The 22319-nt window shown below is 40.8% G+C and overlaps 1 protein-coding gene across 1 annotated transcript in view; it reads right to left on the minus strand.

Moving 5' to 3' along the window:
* Positions 1-20577, minus strand: part of LOC139051003 (importin-4-like) — a 113796-nt gene extending 93219 nt beyond the window's left edge. The window contains exons 1-5 of the mRNA XM_070527983.1: positions 20365-20577; positions 16229-16315; positions 13639-13724; positions 10559-10600; positions 5327-5459 (exon numbers count right to left, since the gene is read on the minus strand). Coding sequence (XP_070384084.1) covers positions 5327-5459; positions 10559-10600; positions 13639-13724; positions 16229-16315; positions 20365-20430 — 414 coding nt within the window. The 5' untranslated portion in view covers positions 20431-20577. The remainder of the gene's footprint in view (positions 1-5326; positions 5460-10558; positions 10601-13638; positions 13725-16228; positions 16316-20364) is intronic.
* Positions 20578-22319: the final 1742 nt, after the last annotated feature.

Consider the following 22319-nt stretch of genomic DNA (forward strand, 5'->3'; position numbering starts at 1 on the left):
ACGCACAAGCCAAAGAGGAGGAAAGCAGCAGCAACACACGTGTAAGCTGGGTTGTGAGTAGTTTCCTCCTCACTGTGAAAAAGGTTTACAGCTACAAACCATTCAAGTATGTGTTATGGTCAATACAATTTTCATGGTTAGAAAAGCAAAGGCTGTTCGGTGACTGTTTCCAGTTTCTGCAGCCTGCAAGTGTCACAGGACTGTTTTAAATGGGAAACCTTAAATAAGCTTAGACTGAAAGAATATTTCTTGAAGTTACACTGGCATTTGTTGGGAAAGAAATGTTGATTACTAGCAGGTAACAATAGCCAATTTTTTGTCTTTAATTTTACGCTTGAACAGCAGTACCATTTTTTTTTGTATTTTGAGTCATTTATGTTAAGGAAAATCCCATCCCAGTTGCTGGGTTGAGTTGCATAGTTTTGAATGCAATATATTCGTCTCTTCCCTACTAAACAATATGAAGATGCTGCCAAAACCTGTCGTGTTAGAGAGAGATGGTGTGAGAATGTAAAGTCTTAGATTATGATGAGAATAACCTATTCGCAATTTCAGAAATATAAGCTACCAACCTAGCTAATCTTGAAAAGAAGCTTTACCTTAGTATCCTCTAAGTACATGGAAACAGGGAAATCGTTTTGCCTGGCATCCAGTCCGCTGAATTTGGTAACGTTTATTGCATTTAAAAAAGATTTAAAAAGCAAAGCATGGATGTAACACCCAATTAAGCATAGACGAAATGCGCGGAGTGACAACTTTTCTTGACTGAACTTCTAGCGTAGCTTCTGCAGCGTTGACTGCTATGAATGGAACGGAGTATAGAGGTGTGGAAGATGATTTCTTATCATGGCGTCATCAAAAGCTTCAAGAGAACTGGCATCTCAAACTCACTTTACGCTACCAAGGACCATCTGTTGTAGGACGACACTATATTGAAGGAGATGTGGACAAAGAGGCAGCTGATAGTATGGATTCCTTGAGCAGAGATTCTGATTCGGAACAAGCGTTTTCAAGGTGAGAAAATAGAAGGCAGCCGTTTCGCATAGCTTCCGTCTATGTTTGATTCATTGGTAGCTGGTCTTTGGACGCTTGCATCATAGATTGGTCTTAAAGGGGCCCTGAACCACTTTTTATATAAGTAGAAAAATGCATGTGAAGGTAAATTAGACTATTTCAGAAATACTTTCTCGCAAAAAGGTCTTCAATGCATTCAGCAGAAGCGGAGTTATGGACAATCAAACATACTGTTCGCAGTGCTTCCGCTCCTTTTTCAATGATTTGCAGTGTGAAAGCTACAGTGGAGCGGGGTATGTCCACAACGTTCCGCCTACTAAACATCACCGTGGTGCCGAGTTCACATTTGATTTTGGATGTTCACGTAAATGCCACTATTTCTGACTTTGGCACCTACAAAGTGCCAATCACGGTTGTCCTCAGCGAGCCGCGGTGCGCTTAGCCAGTAGACTTGGCGTGGCGCACTGCAGCGGCCATGGCATCTACACTGTGCAGCAGACCGCAGCTACATGCAACTGCAGTGTTTGCTTTGTGCACAACAGGGCTAGAGTGCGCGCTGGCGCTCACATGCTCCTGTCTGGGTGTGCTACATGGTGCAGACCGGCTTTGTCCTGCACCAGCTTGACCGATGGATGATATACCCCTGTCACACTTGACGTTTTAATGTCATTCGAACCGAATGGCATTAGCATCGAATGACATTATTCGGTTGCTACACAGCTATATTTAACGCCATTAAAATCAAATGACTTCCGCAATCGAATGAGGTCAAGAAACTCATTCGGCTTCACATTCGAGGTGAATGTATACTTTGTACCCCAGAGACAAGGCAAGATATGACATTGAGCATGCGTAATTTGGGAAGCATTCATGTAAAAAGGTAATTAATTTTACGTGGTTTAGGGCATCTGTCATTTTAACTAGAAAAAAGATGTACAGCAATCTGTCACAATGTTTTTACTCTCCACCTCAGTGGCGTCTGGTGGCTGTCGCCACCTTTGGGTGCCTGTATGCACATGTTTTCGGTGTCTCGAATGGCATCTGCATGTATTCGATGATTGAGCCTCTTCCTCTGATTAGTATGCTTTGCTTGCAACGCAAAGCCCGCATCAGCTAACTGCTTCATCTACTGCAACCGAGTGTCGTCGTTCAGTGCTGCTATGGCAATCATATTGTTTTGTCTTCAATTTATTGGCTATGGCTACTAAGCTGGCTAAGCCTTATTTTGGCTTACAATCGCCAGACATTCTGGAATAAAAGCTTTAAATGCATGATTTCAGTGAAGCAACGCCGTCTATTTATATTAAAATAAATAGATTGACTTTTCTCACCATTTTTTTGGCAATGATAGCCATTTGGTTATGATCATGACCGAATGACATTAATTTTTCCTGTGTAGCACCACCAGAGGTCGAATGGCATTCGTTGCACCGAATGGCATTCAGATCTAATGACATTAAAATGTCCACTTTGAGAGGGGTATTAGCCACATACAATTTGCACATCTTGAAGCGCTATCAATATCTCATTATGAAGCGAAGTCTCTAACCAGAAATGGCCAGGAGTGAGCACATGCTAACAAGCGTGCGTGTGGTCTGACATTAGGTTTTGCATGGGTCGAGGCTAGTTGAGTGTTCAAAACTAGCCGAAATCAGCAAGACCCGATGGCTACGACACCGATAAGCAGGGTGGCCAAAGTTTAATTCCTACGTGCGCGGCCGCAGCTGAGCATGAGCAGACGACAACAGCCACCTTCTACCAGAAGTACGCGATTATTATCTAAATTGAAAAGCAGATTCTTTGCTTACTTAATCTTGTCTATTGAACTGCCTCAATAAATACACACAGTAACAGTACGAAGAAGCGCACCGATCCAGACACTCTCCTTGATGTAATAGTTCTGCGGAAACCCACAAGGTGGAGAGAAGTAATTAATAAAGGGAAAATCAGACATCGACCTGTTCATAGCAAGTGCTACAAAGGAAACCCATACGGGTTCCTCGAAAGAAAAGCCTCTCAGTTGAAAAATTTGTCCTGGTCCGAGACTCGAACCCGGGACCACCACCTTTCCGAGGCAGCCACTCTACCATCTGAGCTAACCAGGCAGCTAGCAGATGGCAGGGCGAAGTCGAATTTGTCAACAATGAAGCAAAGGCAGGAGTTTGAGGTTATAGCTCTGCGGAAACCTGCAAGGCGGAGATAATTAATTAATAAAGGGAAAATCAGACATCAACCCATTCGTAGCAATTGCTACAGAAGAAACCCACACGGGTACCTCGAAAAAAAAAGCCTCACAGTTGAAGAAAAATTCGTCCTGGTCCAAGACTCGAACCCGGGACCCATGCTGCCCCAGAAAGGCGGTGGACCCGGGTTTTAGTCCTGGACCAGGACGAACTTTTCTTCAAATGTGAGGCTTTTCTTTGGAGGAACCCATATGAGTTTCTTTTGTAACAATTGCTATGAACGGGTCGATGCCTGATTTTCCCTTTATCGAACACCCTCCTTGATTGATGTCAGCTATTGGCCAATAGCAGCTGTGTATGGGAATCCGAAACATTACGAAAAAAAAGCATCCAGAAAAAAGTGAGGAGCAGGCTTCTGTTGAAAAGAGAGCGTTGAAGAGATAGGCGACTTCGTGCTCCACTTGCGAGATCCACATGCTGCGTACAACTGCAAAACTTGGGCGAGATGTTCACAGCAGTGTATGCTATGTGCAGACTGCGTTTTTTTTCACCAAGCCCGAGGGGGTGGTTTAGGGCCCCTTTAATGGTGGCTGCGTGAAAAAAAGGTTTGCTCAAAAATTTACCCTGCATAACAAACTACCCCTCAACTTAGTGCTAATTTTTGGGAAAAAAAGTGATTTTATGCAAGCAAATACAGTAGATTTTTCTATGTGTTTCTACTTGTAAATTTTTTTTTTCTTTGTCTGCTTTTAGTGAACTTCTTCTGGCTGCGTGCCATAACTGCGCTGCTGACATTCTCAGGCCATGCAGCGCGCTTTGTGTCGGAGCCACAGACATAGAACAAGTTTTTTTTTTTTTCCAATAGCAGAGTTCATTCCCTTACTTGATGAACTAAAATGTATGTGAAATATTCAGAACAAGACAGTTATACTGAAGTAATGGAAAGGGGGCACATAGTGCTTCCTATGCTCCCTTAGCATTACACAAGCTCTACTACACTGTATTTAATAGTCTCTTGTTCAGCGTCGTGCCGGTTGAACTAGTTACTTTTCATTAAATACCATATACCTTTGACGGTATCTGATGGGCTTTAAATGTTCTTGCAACATCAGTGGCCAGCCTTCTATATACAGTCATCGCCACAGAGATTACGTTTAAAGGTCAGATTTACGGTTTCTTAACTTGGTAGGTACACAAATGGGGCAAAATGTTCTTTCACACAGAAAATTAAATCAATAAAAGATATAAGTGACTGATTGCTAAATGTGCAAAATTGGAAAACAGGACACCACACAAGAAGAAACACAGAGAAAGATCGAGTGCAGACCACCAATGGTTTCTTGGTAGTCTGCGCTCTATCTTTCTGTGCATCTTTTCTTGTATGGTGCCCTGTTTCCCAATGTTGTGCATTTGGCAATCTGTCATTAGAATTAACCAACAGGCCCCTCAAGACATTTTAATTAAATATATCAATGTTAGTCATAACAGTTATTACCATTGCCTAAGTGTAGACTACTAAAGTGTGTGAAGGCAAGAGTTTCTATTTCTTTACAGCTTCTTTCTACCACCAAGGGGTGGGAGGTTCACGTCACGGCCGAGAATATAATGCAAGGTGCTTTCACAGGCTGGTCATACTGAGAAAGAAACTTTCATTACATTTGTGCGAATAGGTATATTGGGGACCAAGTTCATAGGATAAGGCTAAAGGCACACCAGTTTACACATTTGGGAACTAATTGGTGACCCTGTGGGTTGCATCAGCCAAATCGGAGACCTTACATTTGAATATGCCTCAGTGGCAAGCTTCAGTGTAAAACAAAAATTGTTATAGCTAAACATGAGGGAGAGGTTAAGGGAGCTGTAAGCCCAGCTATATGCAGGGCTTGCTACTTCAAATGAGGTGTTGACATGATGATAATATAAACAAAAACAATTCAAATGAGATAAGTGCTTCAATTAAAATGCAAAGAACAAGCAAAATAAAAAGGTAATTAAGCATACAGAAAGTCATCTTGCTCACTCAAAGACAGCTACCATATAATGTTTACCGTAATTTACTAACCTTAGGTAATCAAAACAAAGGTAACGCAAATAAAGATGAAAAAAAAGAAAGGGCTGCCTGCACTGACCGTGCATTCGTCTATGTTCTTGCTGTGCATGAGTGCACTCAAGAGCTGTTGCAGCTCTGTCCATGGTCTCCTTTGGCATTCGTGCTTGGCTATGACTGCCACCAGCTGACAAACTGCCAGGACAACTGGCTTTCTGTGTTTCAAGAAAGAGGCCCCAACACATACAGTGAACAACAAAGTTAAGTTTTAGTTTAAGCTGCACACATTTATTAATGACATAAAATCTAAATTACCAAACCATAAAGAAAGAAAAAGAGGCAAGATGCTAACAGAAGAAAGGGCAACTTCTCACCTTGCAACAAAACAGACCATGTAAGTCACAATGGCTGATTAGTTTGTACAATTCAAAAGGTGCAATTAATTTTTAGATATGGATATTTCATAAACTGCAAGTAGTTCTGCATAATTAAAAGCTCAAGGGCCCACAGCTTTGATTTCAGTGACCTGCACACCTCAACTCCAAACAGAATTTTCTAGCTTTTCTTATGTGCATTGTACAAAATTCCTGAAGCACGAACAGCTACTATCCAAAGGAAGAAGTGTGCTTTATTGGAATTAGGAAGTAATACTTTGAATATATTAACACTTCAAAAGTGACAAGGTTTGGCTACAGATGACAAAACCGCTTGTGGTGCATTTCTTACAAAAGTGATTTACTGAGGATACTGCAAATGCAGACACTGTGCACTACAACAAAATATGCAAAACTGATGACATTTAAAAAAACTACTTAAGGGACAAGGAGGAGGGGGAACATTAATAAGCAAAAATATGTTACACTATAGTCAACCCTTTTAAGGGTTATCGCCGTACATTTACAGTGATGGAAACAAGTCCCAAATGGTCCCGGATGCGCACATATGGTGGCAACAGAATGTTTGGAAAAACACGCCTTTTCGAAACCAAATGCTGCCTAATGTCATTCTGCGGGTACTGCAACCTCCTGTGACCTAAAAAAAAACACCTTATGTGCTGCTGTTCCTTGGCTACAGGCAGAACTGAATTTTCATGTTCTACGGTGGCTGCCACCATGGTGGTTTAGAAGTATTCCCAGGGTGGTATTCTGGACATTGTCAAATTCAACCCATACTGTCAAATTTACCATCTTGTCAGTTCTCATTGGAGCACAGGGCTGATACGGCCTCTCTGAGTGGACCAAAATGTTGTCATTGCAGAATTTGAAAATGTCCAGAGTACCCAGTTGGCCCAGTTTACTGCAACATGATCTTGTCCACACTTCAAATTCGGCATTGTTGCGCATGTAACTGAGTTATGAGCACTTCGAAAACTGATTGTTATCTCATTTCTTATCTCTGAAAGCGCTACTGTGAAATTTTCACCTGGAGGCTCTCCTGTTGGTGCAAGATTACTTTGTCGGCCCCTCGGCAGGGCACATGATAATAATGGAAAATGAAGTGGAACGATATAAAATATAGGCCCTCATTATTTCAGACCAACTTAAAACATAAAACCACAATGCGAGATTTTCATTACATTCATATATATATATAATTACAAGTATGCTGTTTGTCCATGCACACACTACAAAATATTTCGTTGATTTAATGCAATCTAAAAAGATATTTTCTTCATAATAAATCCCTATAAGAATTAAAATCCGCAATAAAAAAAATTAAGGGACCATGGTGGGATGAACTTTTAGGAAAAAATGTGACCCTCAAAATGTCACATTTGACCATCATCATGAGGGAAATGCTATTGTCCTTGGAGCATTCTACCCAAACACTGCTATTCAGTGCAGCCCCCATTTTTATAAACCATATAGTACACATACTATCACTACACAAAATGATCCATTCTAAACCAAAAAGAACTGGTAGATTCTCTTTAAGACAGTGTGAGTACTGGTGAGCATGCATATTAAATGAAATTTCAACATTTCATTTTTTTTAGATGTAGTCAGCAAAGGTGTGAAGCCTCCTTGGCCTCAACTCTGTGCACAGCACCATGTCATACAGTTGCACACTGTGCACTGCTAAAATCTGTTACTGCTACAGGTAGCATGTTAATACATGGCATGCTACTTTTAATACAGTCGAACCCGACTATATCGAACCGGTTTACATCGAATTATTCTTTATATCGAACAATTTCTGAACACGATATAGTTACAATAAGTATATGCAGCAAAAGTTACGCTTACATTGAACAAAAATAGCAGCGACTCGATAAATCGAACGTCAGGCAGTTGAAAAGTGCCCCGAGAAGTTTGCTTTCTTTTGCGGGGGCGGGGAAACCCGGCGGCACGGCTCCATCAAACCGCTCTCCCTACTGTGACCCCGTTGTGTCGAGCAAGCTGTCAACACCTCCCTGCAAAAAATGATCCTGGCCCACCCGCAGCGCTTGCTCAGACAGCTGATCAGAGGCTCTTCTGCCCTCATCATGCAAGATGGCGCAAGTGCAAGTTGTCTCACTGCTTTTCGGGTTCATTGTGTTTGCACCTTGTGGGCCTTCTCCCACAGTGTTGCTGCGATGAAGCGGCACAATTTGCTTTTCGCTGTGAAGCTCAAAATCATGTATAGGGTGGAACGCGGTAAGAAGTCGGATGCCATGCAGCGTGCAAGATTCCGAGGAGCACTCTCAGAACGATCTTGAAGAATAACGGGGAGATTAGGGCTAAAGCGGACAAACTCGCGACCCGGTGCCCATGGTGCCTGACGCGTACGCACGGCCGTGTACATGTGGTTCATCTGAAATTGCTTCCGACAGGCCGGCTCCTGCGTGCCTGGTGATGACTGTAAATTCTGATGAGTGCGATGAAGCCGCTGCTGGTGCTGCCAAAGTTTGGACCGAGCTGTCAGAATTTCTGGAAGCCGTTGACGAACCGATGGTCGACCGAGTTTGTGAGTGCAGATGATAGGGTCGCGACTACATTAGAGACTGAAAACGAAGAACACATTGCCGACATCGTACCGAGCACAAGTGAAAGTGGGCACAATGAGGAAAGCAATGATGGTCCTTTGCCCAGGTCCTCCGAGGTGATTGGTGCACTCACACTAGTCCAGTGCTTCTGCACGAATGTGGAAGCTTGTGGCCTCAGCTACTCCGACTCCTTAGACAATGTGGAGAAGTGTGTGCGTCGCAACTCAAGCAAAAGAAAATACAGGACTATTTCATGTGAAACTAAGCTGTTTCATCAATAAAATTATTTATAAATGGTATGTGCTTTTATGACATCCAATTCTTTAGCAGGTTTATATCAAATTATGCTCTATCTCGAACTGATAGGCGTTTTCCTGCGAGTTCGATATAGCCGGGTTCGACTGTAGGTACACAGCTGAGTCGGTGCAGCATAGTTTGATTTGACTACTCTTTTTACCAGCATTCACTAAATAATTACTAAACAGGAGTTGGTTACATGCAAGATGCTGTGGCTATCAAGACTCGACAAAAGTGTGTGCTCTATCATTGGCAGCTGATAATATGACAGTTGGGCACCACAATGTGTGGTCCGCCTGTGTGCTAATATAACAGTGCTTTTCTAAAAGCTGGTCTGCTAGCCATGGGTGCATTTAGCCCAACCTTAGCTTACACATGTGACCAAGAGTATGTGGACTACGTTTTCCACTAAAAAAAAGACTGAATTTATTTTCCACCTAGGCATATAGTCTAAAATTGACAAATAAGTTTGCTGTATAAGCACTGCACTACACCTGTAGATTTGAAGCTACATGCCTATACTGCAAGAAAGCTTTCCTTCTTCCAGAAATCCACAGTCCACATACTTTTGCTCACGGCTGTAAATACAAACAAGTGGAGCCATCTCAACTTGAAAGGTGCTTCTGAGGTAGTAACCCTTTATCTAAAAGAGGTTTTGTAACGAGACATCAGACACTTCTTGCAGCAAAGTATGTGGTGAACAACAGTCAAGCCACAAAGTCTGGGAAATAGCCAGTACAGCTAATTTGCTAATATAATTGTTGAGGTTAGTACTTTAAACAACAAGTAATCTAGGCATGCTTTATTAAAGGGACAAAAAAGAGAGACATTGAAGTTAAGCTGGATTGGTAGACTACCCATCTGGAATGTCAAATAAGTCAGCCTTATTCTGAGCGGACACTTGGTAACCAAAAAAAAAAGGATGCATAAAAAAGAAGAGGGTGGCAACACTACTACAAAACTCCCACACTCTCCAACATATCATAAATTGTGGTAACTTCTGCTCAGTGCTACTTTATCGTTTATCAATAAAGACTTCACTGTACTCAAACATAACCAGGTACTGAATGTAGCAGCATTTGGGGACCTTATCCCATAAAACAATGACTTAAATATGCAGAAAAACTTCGAAAGTCAAGATGTCAGACTGACGTCATTGGTGTCATGCTTTGGGTGCCAAATTCGAAAAGGAAATTCAACTTCCATTTTTCTGCTAATAGTTGACCTTCTGCCAATAAAAAAATTAAAGTATTAACTTTGAAACATTGGTACAGAAATCTACATTCATCTAACATTCCTTTAGTGTGCCTTTAATGTTTGCAGTGGATGCAAAGGTGCTGACCCCTTTTTTGTCAACTTATAGTAAAGCAGCAATTAGAATAACGAAATTTCAACACATATTCAACTTTATTGCAGAGCATAATTATAACTAAAACATTTTTTATACTTCACTTCTGCCCCTTAGGCTGGAGTACTTAAACATGTAAGCATTACTTGCACAAAAAATTAAAGTGAGCAACTTTCTGATGAGTAAAATATACTAATTAACTGTAGTTAAGACACATACTGCAAATGCAGCCTTGGGCTGGTATAGCGTAAAACTATTCCAATCTGTTTTTATTCCAAATCTGCCATTAGCCCTCAGTGATAGGTCAGAATGGCTCGGGTACAGCCCATATGGGCGGGCACGACGCCCAAATGGGCAGAGCTTAAGCCATACTGACCCATCACGGAGGGCTAATGGCAGATTTGGAATAAAAACAGATTGGAATAATTTTACTGTAGTAAGTCAGCACTAAGGCCAAGTCCACTTGCGAAAAATCCCAGGAAAAACACTAGTTTTGAGACATCCACCTACTAAACGTACAACAAAATAAAGCAATGATCCAAATTATATTTTCTTCAAGAACCTGTCATGTGCTACAGGGTGGTGTGAGAAAATACGGTGATGTTTCAGATATTATTTTCCCCAAAGCCCTTTGTTATGTGCTTTGTTATAATGGCTAAATGTTGAATATGAATGAAAAACAGTGCAACAAATGCAAACCGTACTCTCGTTCAGTAGTAAGTCTTTGGAGAAGGCCACTTTTCAACCTGAAACAAAAAGGCAACACTTCAGTCATATTAGAATTATTATAAAAAATAAAATACACTCCAAGTACCAAACCAGGGCATGGCATCAGATAAAAATGGCGGTGGGGGATGCTTGAACCAATGAAAGTTAAAAAAAAAAAATGCAGCTCTGAAAGATACACTGCTACCACCATAATTAGGAACCTTCTCACACCTGTTTTACTCTGGGCCACATTATCTACTTCAGGTGCTGTGCCTATAATTTTACATGCCAAAATACCACCTCAGAACAACAAGTACTAATGAGAATATCAATTTTTAAAAATTCACTTTATGACACTTCCGATTCGACTTGCACTGCAAAACTGCTTAATACATAAGATGCACTTTAGAAGAAAGTGATGGAAGATGTCTGGATGGTTGCTGGTGGAACTAGTAATGTGTTCATGTGGTGGCGTTTCTTGTTTAACTGTATTTAACAGCAATAATTTAGAGCAGGTGAATTTGTGAGCTGGGTGTTTTCAAGTATACCGCATGTGAAATATAGCTGATCTGTTACTGCATGTGAAATATTAGATGTTTCAAGAGTGGAGTCCACATTTGCAGATGCAGTTACACATAATGAATTTTTTTTTTACTTTCTAATGTGTTTTACTGCTGCTTGTCTCTAGTGATGACTGTATCAGTAAAAGATGAAAACTAAACCTTCAAAAGACAGAGGTAATTGGTGCCTTAAAAAGCAACTACGGCAACTTTTCAACCATGTAAATACTAAGCAGTCGTTTCAAACTTTCTCTGTGCCTGCAGTCAAATGTATAATTCTTCAATTTGCACAGTGGATACATAAATAATACTTCAGATTTGAGTGAATGCATTTCGTGTTCATTTGCATGCTGTCATAGGGAAAGGTTTAGTGACTCTCCCTGGAGAACACACTTGCCTACGAGTGTGATCATCAAACTCGCTTCACTGCGTCAAAGCGTGTATAGACTTGATGGCAATGCTTCAAATATAAAAAAAAAGAATAATTAGCAGACAGTCAGCGCTAATTCTGAAACCATTTTCTTTTGTGATTTAATATGTTCCAAGTATTCCTGCTCATGAAAACTATGCTCCTTTCTGGATGACATTTGTGCAGCCTTTTTAGGGCCAACACTTCGCCACTGTCAGGACTTCCCACTGTGCAGCGCTTTGCTTGGGTGGTGGATGCAATGACGTCCGGTTTTTGTTTGTGACAATTGATCGTCTTAATGTTATTTTGCAAATATTGGCTAAAATAATAGGTATGTAATGTGCTATCTAAGTTACCCATCGGCACTGCCATCAATTCCAAATGGCACTTTCTTTTCTCCTTTATCAGTGTGCCGCAAAAGTGACACTCGATGTGGTGAAGTGCACTAACTCCAAGCGTCACTAAATTTGCCTGTGTGACTCCAGTATAATTTTAAGTAAGAAAGAAACCCTGCATCAAAACAACTACATCAGGAAGTTCGGAGAGCTCCTACATGTGACGTCAGTGATTATGTTAGAGCAGGCATGCACTGTGAACAAAACCTTAGTAGCACCCTCTTAAGACAGTGCGTTTAACTGCAACACATTTTTAACACCGCTGCATCACACGGCCATACTCAGCAGAAGAGTAAAACAAAAAGATTTTGCTATGAACAAACAAATCTCAGCTGAGTATTGATAAAAAATCACCTTGATTAATTGGAATCTCTTAATCAATTAATAAGATTTGTTCCTACATGTATTAAAAATATAAAAACTGGTATTGGCAAACAAACTTTAAATGAAACGGGAAGCTCAGTACAAATCAACAGTTGCTTTTAACAAAATGTCAGCGACACTTTGTTAAGTGGGTGAGCATATCAGGCTCACCCACATGCAATCATATGTCTAGCTGTAGTGACGAAGAAACTTGTTAAAATTCTCTAGCAATCCCCATCATGGGACACGCAAGCCTTCTTACCCAAGCAGATAGGGCTGACCGGAGAGTCTCACCGGAGGGTCTAAACGGAAAGTACTATAGCATACGGCTGAAGTTTATGGACAGGGCATGACAGATACAACACAGCATGTCATGTTAGTTCTTTAAATTGCATCTGTAAATTAGGGCTGTTCGCTATACTAATCGTGAACCACTAGCTACACCACTGTTGACTAAGTGGTGAGATTTAATATAGCATGCTTCCAGCTACTCATTTCGACTTATCAGGATAAAAATAAATTTGCTTAATAAACAAGGTTTCATTAGCATGTTGCCAATCATGCACTAGCAGCAGCAGCGGAGACTGGATTTTTTTTCCTCTGTTAGCTCGAAGTGCAGCACATGCAGTTGGCTTTTGTCCCGAGACAGCTGCAGGTCCTGCAGCATTCTTCAGTCACCTGAAGTTATTCAATTCACATCAACATCCTAAAAAATTAAAAAAAAATTATGGGGTTTTACGTGCCAAAACCACTTTCTGATTATGAGGCACGCCGTAGAGGAGGACTCCGGAAATTTTGACCACCTGGGGTTCTTTAACGTGCACCTAGATCTAAGTAAACAGGTGTTTTCGCATTTAGCCTCCATCGAAATGCGGCTGCCGTGGCCGGGATTCGATCCCGCGACCTCGTGCTCAGCAGCCCAACACCATAGCCCCTGAGCAACCACGGCGGTTATCAACATCCTAGCTAGTGGTTTCTCACTGTAATCCAGGAGCAAAACTAAAGCCGGAGCAAAGCTTGCTTGCCTTCTTGAACTCCCAATGGCTTAGCGGCTGTGAAGTCATAACTGGTGCACAGCATGAACATCCGTTTTACCAATAAAGACATGAACACTGATGCATGAAATGCATCAAGAATGAAGAAGTATAATATGAAAATTACATTATGCACATGTAACTGAAGATAAATACAAGAACATTATAAGTAATGCAGAATAGTCTACAAATGTTGAGTGCTGTAACAAATTACCCTCTGCTTCAAGGAGAACATGAAGACTACACATGGATGACCAAGGCATGAAAAACAATTCGAAGTCGCCAAGGTGGCATAACCTAGACTCATAAACTTACCCATTTTGTGTCTCTAATGATAGTTTCTTCCAGGCTCTTAGGCGGTACAACTTCTTCCGCAGAAGCACTGCTGAGTATTGCCGTACCTATACATAAACAGCACATAATTGCATGCATTTAATTAAGTAATTAGACACTTCTAAAGAGCTACATTATGGCAACTTCGGCTGCCCTCAAAGAACTGACACAATATTTCAAAGTTGAAGTACAGTCAATGACAAAAGTTGATGGACCACGGGATCTCGCAAAACATTTAATTTCTGAGCAGTCCATAAAGTATCCAGTAAAATCGTATATCACTATGTTGCTCTTGTACACTAGCAGCGGCTGGAAATGCGAACACCAGACTCCGTTGTGAGCTTGCGGATATACTGAGCTTTTTCTCAGATCCCGTGATCCATAAAATTTTGTGGCGGACTGTACATACACTGCTCAACTCATCCGTACATATGGATACCTTCAACCAAGTATAAATGGCCAGCAAAGGTTAGGGCCTTTTTTTATTATGGCTTTAAATACTGTCCAAGCCACAGTGTCCTGTGAAATAGGCATCAACACAGTATGAACACAGCACATGATTCTAGCAAGCTCTTGTTTTCAGCAACGACCCACAGGTGATGGATGGGGCATGGGAATGTGCAAGTGCAGCAAACAGCAGACTAGCTTGTGCAAGCTTCATCTCAAGGCTATTTTATTTCTTCATTACCCCCAACATGGGGCAAAGATAAACATTTTGTTGAATCTGTGCTGTTGCACGAAGCACAGATACCTACCCCTCCCATTCCCTTTGTTCACAGCAGCTCCTCTTACTGGTCTTATCATTTATAAAATGAGAAGGAACTTGAAGTGAGGCAGAGGGGAAGAACTGATTTGGTTGCACGGAAGATGACTTGATGTGCTCATGCACTCTTCATAATCTTCTTCATGGGGCATATGGGCACTAAGATGTCTGCATCTATCTGTCATATCACGTCATCCATTAGCAGCTACATTTACAAATGGGTCAGCAGCAGCATCACAGTGTTTTGTGGTGTGGAAACTTAGAGTGGTCATACTAATAAAGGAGGGCTTAAGTAATTATTTCTGAAAGAAAGAGTGGAGACTATGAGGTTCTGTACAATGGATGTTGCATCCCTAAGTAATCATCAGAGGAAAACAATAGCTCTCAAAGTTTGCATCAGTACTACTTAAAAGGGATACAAAAGTTATCCATTAAGTTGAGCTCTAACAGCAAATTACTTTTCTACAATAGAAAAACATCCCCTTTTATTTTGAGCAGAGCCTTGGTGAGCAAGAATGTTGAAGAAGCCAAAAAAAAAAAAAAAGACCGGGAGTGATGCCGGCCTGAAGTTCTCACACCAGTTTGCCATGGCATTAATGATTTTGACAGCCTCTGCCCAGGCCTGGTTAATAGTTCATCTGGTAAAGAAGAACCATATTGCATTCTAAAGGGGCCACATACTCCATACAGCAAGTTTCAAAACATCTGTGGCATTGAAACAGCGCAAATACGAGACTTTGACATGCATGAAATCACACTGACCTGTCAGCCCTTGGTATGTCATTTAAGAAGGGAAAGCTGGACCTCAATTTCCTCTGGCTGTAATCAACATTTTCCTACCAAATATTGACAATAAATTTCTGAAGCCATAGTTTGTCTATAAAACTGATTTAGTGTTGCTCTTCAGTATCCCATTAAAGGGTCTCTAAAAAAATTTGTTTAAGCCCAGAATAGTTATTTAGACAAGGCCGTCTCACAAAAACTATATCACAGCATGCTACATAAAAACTGACCAACATGATTAATTTCATCATCTCATGCCACAATTCTTCCCCCCGAACTTGGATACTGTATTGCCATGGCTACATTACACCTACTAAGTACAAGTGTCTACGTCTTCACCTGCAATGGCCGATTCATTTTCATCTGTGACAGAGGCAAAACATTGTGCTTGCGCAAGGGACATAACTCTACATGTTCACTCCTTACTGGGGTAATGTGCAGCACTACAAACGTTCCGAGACAAACATCGGCCCAAGGTGGTGATGATGTCCTTCAAGGGCTAGATCTTACCATGGTGTAACTTTTTTATTAAAAGTGTTTTTCTGAGTGTGAAAGAAGCCTGCAAATGCACGCGAAATTGCCCTGTGACTGGCCGCTCGAGGAACATTACGTGTATTCTCGAGCTTCTTTCAAGCTAGGAAAAACACTTATGTAGCCTATATTGAGGAACAGAAAGCTGTATTGGGACTTTTTCATGTCGCTTTACAATATTCTCGTTGACACATTTAATCTAATTAAAATTGAGAAGTTGATTAATTAAGACTAATTTTATAGTTAGGCGGAATGAGAAAAATAGTTTGAGTATCTCCAAGCGACGGCAAACATTACCTTCGTTCTATCCAACTACGTGACATTTGCATATCTTTAAACTCTGGCTAAAGTTAGCTGGGACACCTTGCATAAAGACCAAATGCAACATTTGGCTAGAGCACAGGGTTACAATAGGTTATATGAAGGAAGCAACCTTTCCAAATATGACAAATATCCTACAAAGACACAAGTAAAATTATTTTGAAATGAGCTTACCTGAACATTCTCAGACATGCAAAGTGCATGGCAGAGGTGTTGCACAATGTTAGAATCTCTGTATGCTTCCTTGAGCTCCTGAGTTGCCTGTGTGCGAGCCAAATTGTAACATTATAGCACTCATCCAGCGCAGTATGCCCAAATAACAAATCTACCATTTAAAACAAGTGCATTCATTTTCACTGAATTATGTTCAAAATAAGACTCTTGGTGCACATATTGTGACTTCTAAATTTCCCACTATGTATTGCACCAGGCAGCAGTACACAGACTGTGCCATTAGGTGTGCACAGCATAGTCTGGAATTTGAATAGGCAGACAATAGGCCTTGTGCACTGCCAAGCAAGAACTGCTAAGATGCTAGTCGACCACACCTTTGATATAATGTTTATACATTCTGAACACTACAAGAAAGCATGCCTCCACTATCCAATGCAAAGAGCCAGGATACATCTATTGCTTTTGACTGTGATTAGGTGCATGTTCTAGTGACAACAGTCATTGGTAAATCATGTCTGAGCCTTGGTATTTCACATATGTAAAGACTGCTTCAAGCATGAATACCACATTAATTGTTCTGTCCTAATGCCAACCAGCTGATCAAAGCTGCACAGTTTGACCATGTAAAGTAACAAATTTGTATACTACATCTTTCACCATGTTAATTAACATGGTATGTGGTACACTGGCTACACATTTTGCTAAGCTAGCAATTGGCTGGCCAAGTCTTTTTATATGTGCATGTGTCATCCTTCAAACTCTTTGGATCATCATTTAGGCTCCTGCTACTCTACTTTGCAAAACTTTGAAAAGAATTCAGAACCTTACTTCAGTACCTATATATTCGTGTTTATGGCAGTTTCAAATGATTTTAGACATCTCGTGGCATTGCTTTCCCCTGCGTTTAGTATGGTTTTGCCATATATAAAGCACTCTTTTTTTGGTGAGATGGGCTACAGGCAACTCTCAGCCAGGCTGATACATTTCCTGCCATTTGGCAGTCAGTTAACAAAAAAACTTAAGCTAACACAGAAACAATGCCTGCGAAACAGGCACAGCCTCCAGGTAACCATGTAACTCTATGTGCCAAGCTGGGTCAAGCACTGGCTAAAGAATCCTACACTATTAGGCACTAAGCAGATGTAGTTATCATTTCAGTAAAAAAGCAGAAGCTACATCTTGCAACACTTAATGCATGCTGGATAGCTCTGTAACCTCACATGGTCCGTGTGCATTTTGTCAGACTTTAATATTAATTAGCAGATTTCAGAGCACACCTACCAATGTGCTGTTAGTAAACCACAGTGTAAATATGAAAACACCTGTATAAAAGCCAAAAATACTACATCACAGAAGTGAAATTTTACATTCAATTTTCTTGCAATACTGTGTAAAAAACTGTCACAGCTAAGTTTTATACACTGAAACTCAACAAAATCAACTACAAATGCTAAAATCTTACATTAAACTGTAAATAAACCCATCATCTAAAAATATAAGTTTTGACAGGTTTGCATAAACATGACTGATCTGCACACCATACAATTTAGGTAGCCAAGCTTAATTGCTTAAGATGCTATAGTTGTTAATTTTACTATATTTTCAATTTATACTATAATAACAAAGCTACAATCATGTAATGATGGTGCCGATGAACTAGGATATTTTCAGCTGCTTTTTTGAGAAGACCCTTAAAACCCCACATCATAGTTCCAATGTCATTAGCTGGTAGGCCAACACTCATACATTAAATGCAACATAATTCAATGGTTACCAGTGGTACTTAGATGTGGATGCCTGGATGCCCCATTAAAAAACTCTGAGGTAAATCTTCCTTACAGCAAACAGTAATAGGCTATCTTTTAGAACACAGTTGCATATATTGCTGTTCATGAGAAAATATGTTTGGTGATTACAGCCACCTAGACCACCTATGAAGATGCGTGGTTGGTATTCGTAACAACAGTAGCTGATTAATTTCACAAACAACATTAGAATAAATGTAACAAAGGCACCACAAAAACACCACCCATTGTGAATGACTCACAGGGATGCTCGTACATAGCATAAGGACTGAAAAATGTAAGAAGCTTTATTATACCTTTCCCCTTTGACAACTTACTGTGTGGCAACTTACAGTCAGTCATACAGGCTTTTTAAAAGTGTTAAATTACTTATACAAGTGGTCCCAGGTGACAGGCTGATTGAACAGTTTAACTGCTGAATAGACAAAAAGCTGGACTTTATACTAAGAATGTACCTTTGAACAAGTTAATCATGTTGTTTTGAATGGTGCAGTTTCTGTGATTGGGTTTCGCGTAAAAATTGTAGTGTCACAGGGGACACTTTCAAGCGTGATCGAGCCTGACCAGGATCGAACTTGTAAACTGCGATTGGCCGATTGGCTCCTTTGCACAAACTGCAGAAGGGAGCCAATCCTGATGCCACTCGCCAACATTAAAATCAAAAGTGTACTGCGCGACTAAGGTATTAGGCAGCCCACGGTTGACACGCAGAAGCTTCAATTTTGTAACTGTATGGAAAATGTGGCTTCTTCAAAACCCCAAATGTATTGTCACTGGCATGTTTAATTGCCTGAGTTTTATGGTTCACATACATACTAAACCTAATTTTACAATGTACAGTCCTTACATACCACAAGCAAAACCAGTCCCTAGCAAGCAATGTGCCACACAGCATAAACTGCAATGTGCCACACCCAGCAGGAGCAGCTTTCCTGGCTCATTTTACACTTATGTCACGAAATCAGGAGCATAAACTATGCTCACACGAACCTCACGAATGGAATCGCTATCTGGAAACCATTCTGCTGATGCTTGATTTCACCTGCCAAAAGTAGCAGCATGTACCAGTGCTTCTTAAGATGACATTAGTACTGGTTTTTGGAGCTTTTGATGTGACCAAGGTATCCCCCCCTTTCTTTCTTGTGGCGACAAGCATATGACCAAGCAGAGCAAGACACTTTTTTAGAGTCACTATGCATCTCTCGACAATACTGAACATTAAGAAAAAGTTGCAGTCCCTTGATGCCTTCAACAGTACCTATTATAGGTTTTAACAGCAAAAAAAAGTGCACATCTACAAAGCACTGCCTTGGAGCGAACAATGTGTAGCAGTAATGCCAGGGTGTGGGTTGAGATTCTCGTGTCTTTTTCAGGTTCCAGCTGACTTAAAATATTTTCCTTGTGGGCCTAGGTTTCAGACACACATAGTGACAGAAAATGTGACGACACATGAACATCTTTTCTGTTTTTCAATGTGCCTGCACAATTCTAGCTTTTATGTTTTTGGCATTATGCTTGTGCCAAAACAGTAGAGCGATGTGCAGTTGGTGCACCATTTGTTGCGGACATTTAAGCACTTCGTGCCAGGTGATATATATATATATATATATATATATATATTGCGGTGACTGAAATTGCTATTGAAATTACTGAAATTGCTATTTGTCAGAGAGGTCAAATACAGCAAAAATTCGCAAGTATATTACCACCTGCATGCTGCTGTTCTCTAGACTGCAGAGTGCCTTCACAACTGTGACTAACACTGCAAACTACACAGGTAACATTGTTTGCACGTCTGCTAGATCAGCGAAAGCAGTGCTTAAGATTGCATGCGTGGAAAGCTAATAAATAATCACGGTGCGAGAACAATATAAATCAGATCAGTGTTTTAACCTAAGTAACAATAATATTCGTAACGCGCTTTCATTCTACTAAACCAAACTTTCGTTCGTATTGAAGGCAGGAGGGCAGGGGCACCTCACGCAGCTCAGAGTACGTGAATTTCGCTCGTTTGTAATAAAAATGTAGGAAATGAAAGAAAAAAAAGCGAAAGCAAGTTACAATGTGCGACTGTTAACCGTTAAACGATAACAGAAGCCACATCAAGCCTTTTAATAGGCGTTTCAAAGGATAGGGAACAGCGATTCTTTAAATCTCCTATTAGCGTTTTCACCTGTTTTAACGCACGTGTGACATGTGCGTGTGACGTGCGCTCGTATGCTTAAACACACTTAACTGCGCCAAGAGAAGTGACCAAGATGGGTGCTTATTTAGGACATTTCAACGTGGATTCGCTGAAGAATTCCCGCATATTTTGCAAAAAAAACGTACCTGAGCAATGACGGCATTGTCAGGGACCAACAAGCGCAACAAAATGCTCTCGAGGGAGGCTGCCATGTTGACTGGTAGCTCGTTGCGCCGCAAGTGACGGTTATAGGAGATTCGGATTAGCAACGCTAAGACGTTACGCTAGACTGCTTGTTAAAAGTCGTGTCGCTCTAGACCTGCGCCAGACTACGGTACGGCGGCTGCTAGACCGGCTAGACCACTAGACTTATAACTAGACGGTCAACGCAACAGGGTATACATTTACCGTAGCGCAACGCCGCCGGATGAGGCAGAAATTTTGCAACTTTCATAGAGCGTGTGACAGTCTAATTTCTCAAAAACATTATTTAGCGGTATTTTCGAGGCACGCATTTATGATAAGGTATTTTAATTTCGTACAACATAGTACGTCGCCTGCTTGACCAGACGACACGCGTTCTCGGTGCACGATTTTAGTAAACTCCGATTAGATGCTGCAGGTAACGTCATAAATTTGTCAACAGCTGGTACTGAAGTGAAAGGATGGATTGATTTATTCGTTGATTCATTCAGTTCAACGTTGGGAAGCAACGTAAGACGCCGCAAGGGCTTTGAAGTAACTAAGACAACCCAGGGTTTTAAATGCGAAGCATTTCTTGGCGAACCTTTGCCACTTTGACAGTATCTATCCAGCAGCCTATGTCTTGGTGCTCTCACGGTCGTTTCGTTAACTTGGTATGTACCAAAATTAGCATAGTGTGACAAGAGTGTATGACGAACATGAATGATCGGTCATAACACGAATATCATGACGTGTGTCATGTAGTTCATGAAACAGCCGCCTACGTCTTGGTATGTACCAAAATTGACATAGTATGACAAGAGTGTATGACAAAAACAAATGATAGGTCATGACATGAATATCATGACATGCGTGTCATGTAGGTCATGAAACAGCCACCTACGTCTTGGTATGTACCAAAATTGGCATAGTATGACAAGAGTATGATAAAAAATAATAGGTCATGACATGCGTGTCATGTAGGTCATGAAACAGCTGCCGATACGTCTTGGTGCTCTCAAGGTCGTTTTGTTAACTTGGTAGGCTCGCCGCACACTGCTTCGCATAATATCGATTCCCAGAGGGCGTGGGATCTTCCGGCTTTTTTAACGTGCACCCAAAGCGTGATACACGAAACGAGCTTAGCAAAAATTTCAATGCATATGTCTAAAAAAATAGTATTTTATATGTAAAATATTTGTTGATGATGTGTGGTGTTTCATGGCGCAAGGGGCAGTTATGGCCAAAGAGCGCCATGACACATGGTAATGTTAACGATGTATTGCGAATGGCATGGACAATGAATTCCTCATGGTAGATGTGACATGGCTGTAAAAGGGCTTAGAACAATACTGTAGATGGCGTAAAACATATAGGCACTAAAATAATGACACTGACTAGTTAGTGATGTGGGTTATGGCAATTGGGTTTCGTTAAAAACATGATAAAAAAAAACATAACAGTGTCAAAAGTGCTTCAGAAGAGCCCTTGCATACAAGGCCCTTGCGCCACAAAACACTATATTTATCATCATCATACAAGGGCTGTTAACCAGGTGCTAAAATTATCTGGACAAATGATTTCCAGGGTGCCTATTTCAGCTAAAAACTCTAAGGCGATTTCGAGATTAAAAAGCGGTTCACTGCTAAGAAAAAATGCCGGGTGCAGAGGTATGGTTTCGCATATACAGAAGGGAAATACTTTTTCCTATCTGCTTCTATTGCAGGGCATTGAAAAAGAATATGGAGAACTGTGAGCTTATTGCCGCACTTACTACAAGTAGGAGGATCGCTTCTAATCAAGAGGTAAGAATGAGTACTGTAAGTGTGTTCTATTCTTAATTGGCAAAGAAATACTTCGTTATATCGTGCTAATTTTCCAGTTATCCAGTTTCCTAGTTTTCGTTTTACCACGTGCA

Source organism: Dermacentor albipictus, chromosome 1 (assembly GCF_038994185.2).
Source record: "Dermacentor albipictus isolate Rhodes 1998 colony chromosome 1, USDA_Dalb.pri_finalv2, whole genome shotgun sequence".
Lineage (NCBI taxonomy): Eukaryota > Metazoa > Arthropoda > Arachnida > Ixodida > Ixodidae > Dermacentor > Dermacentor albipictus.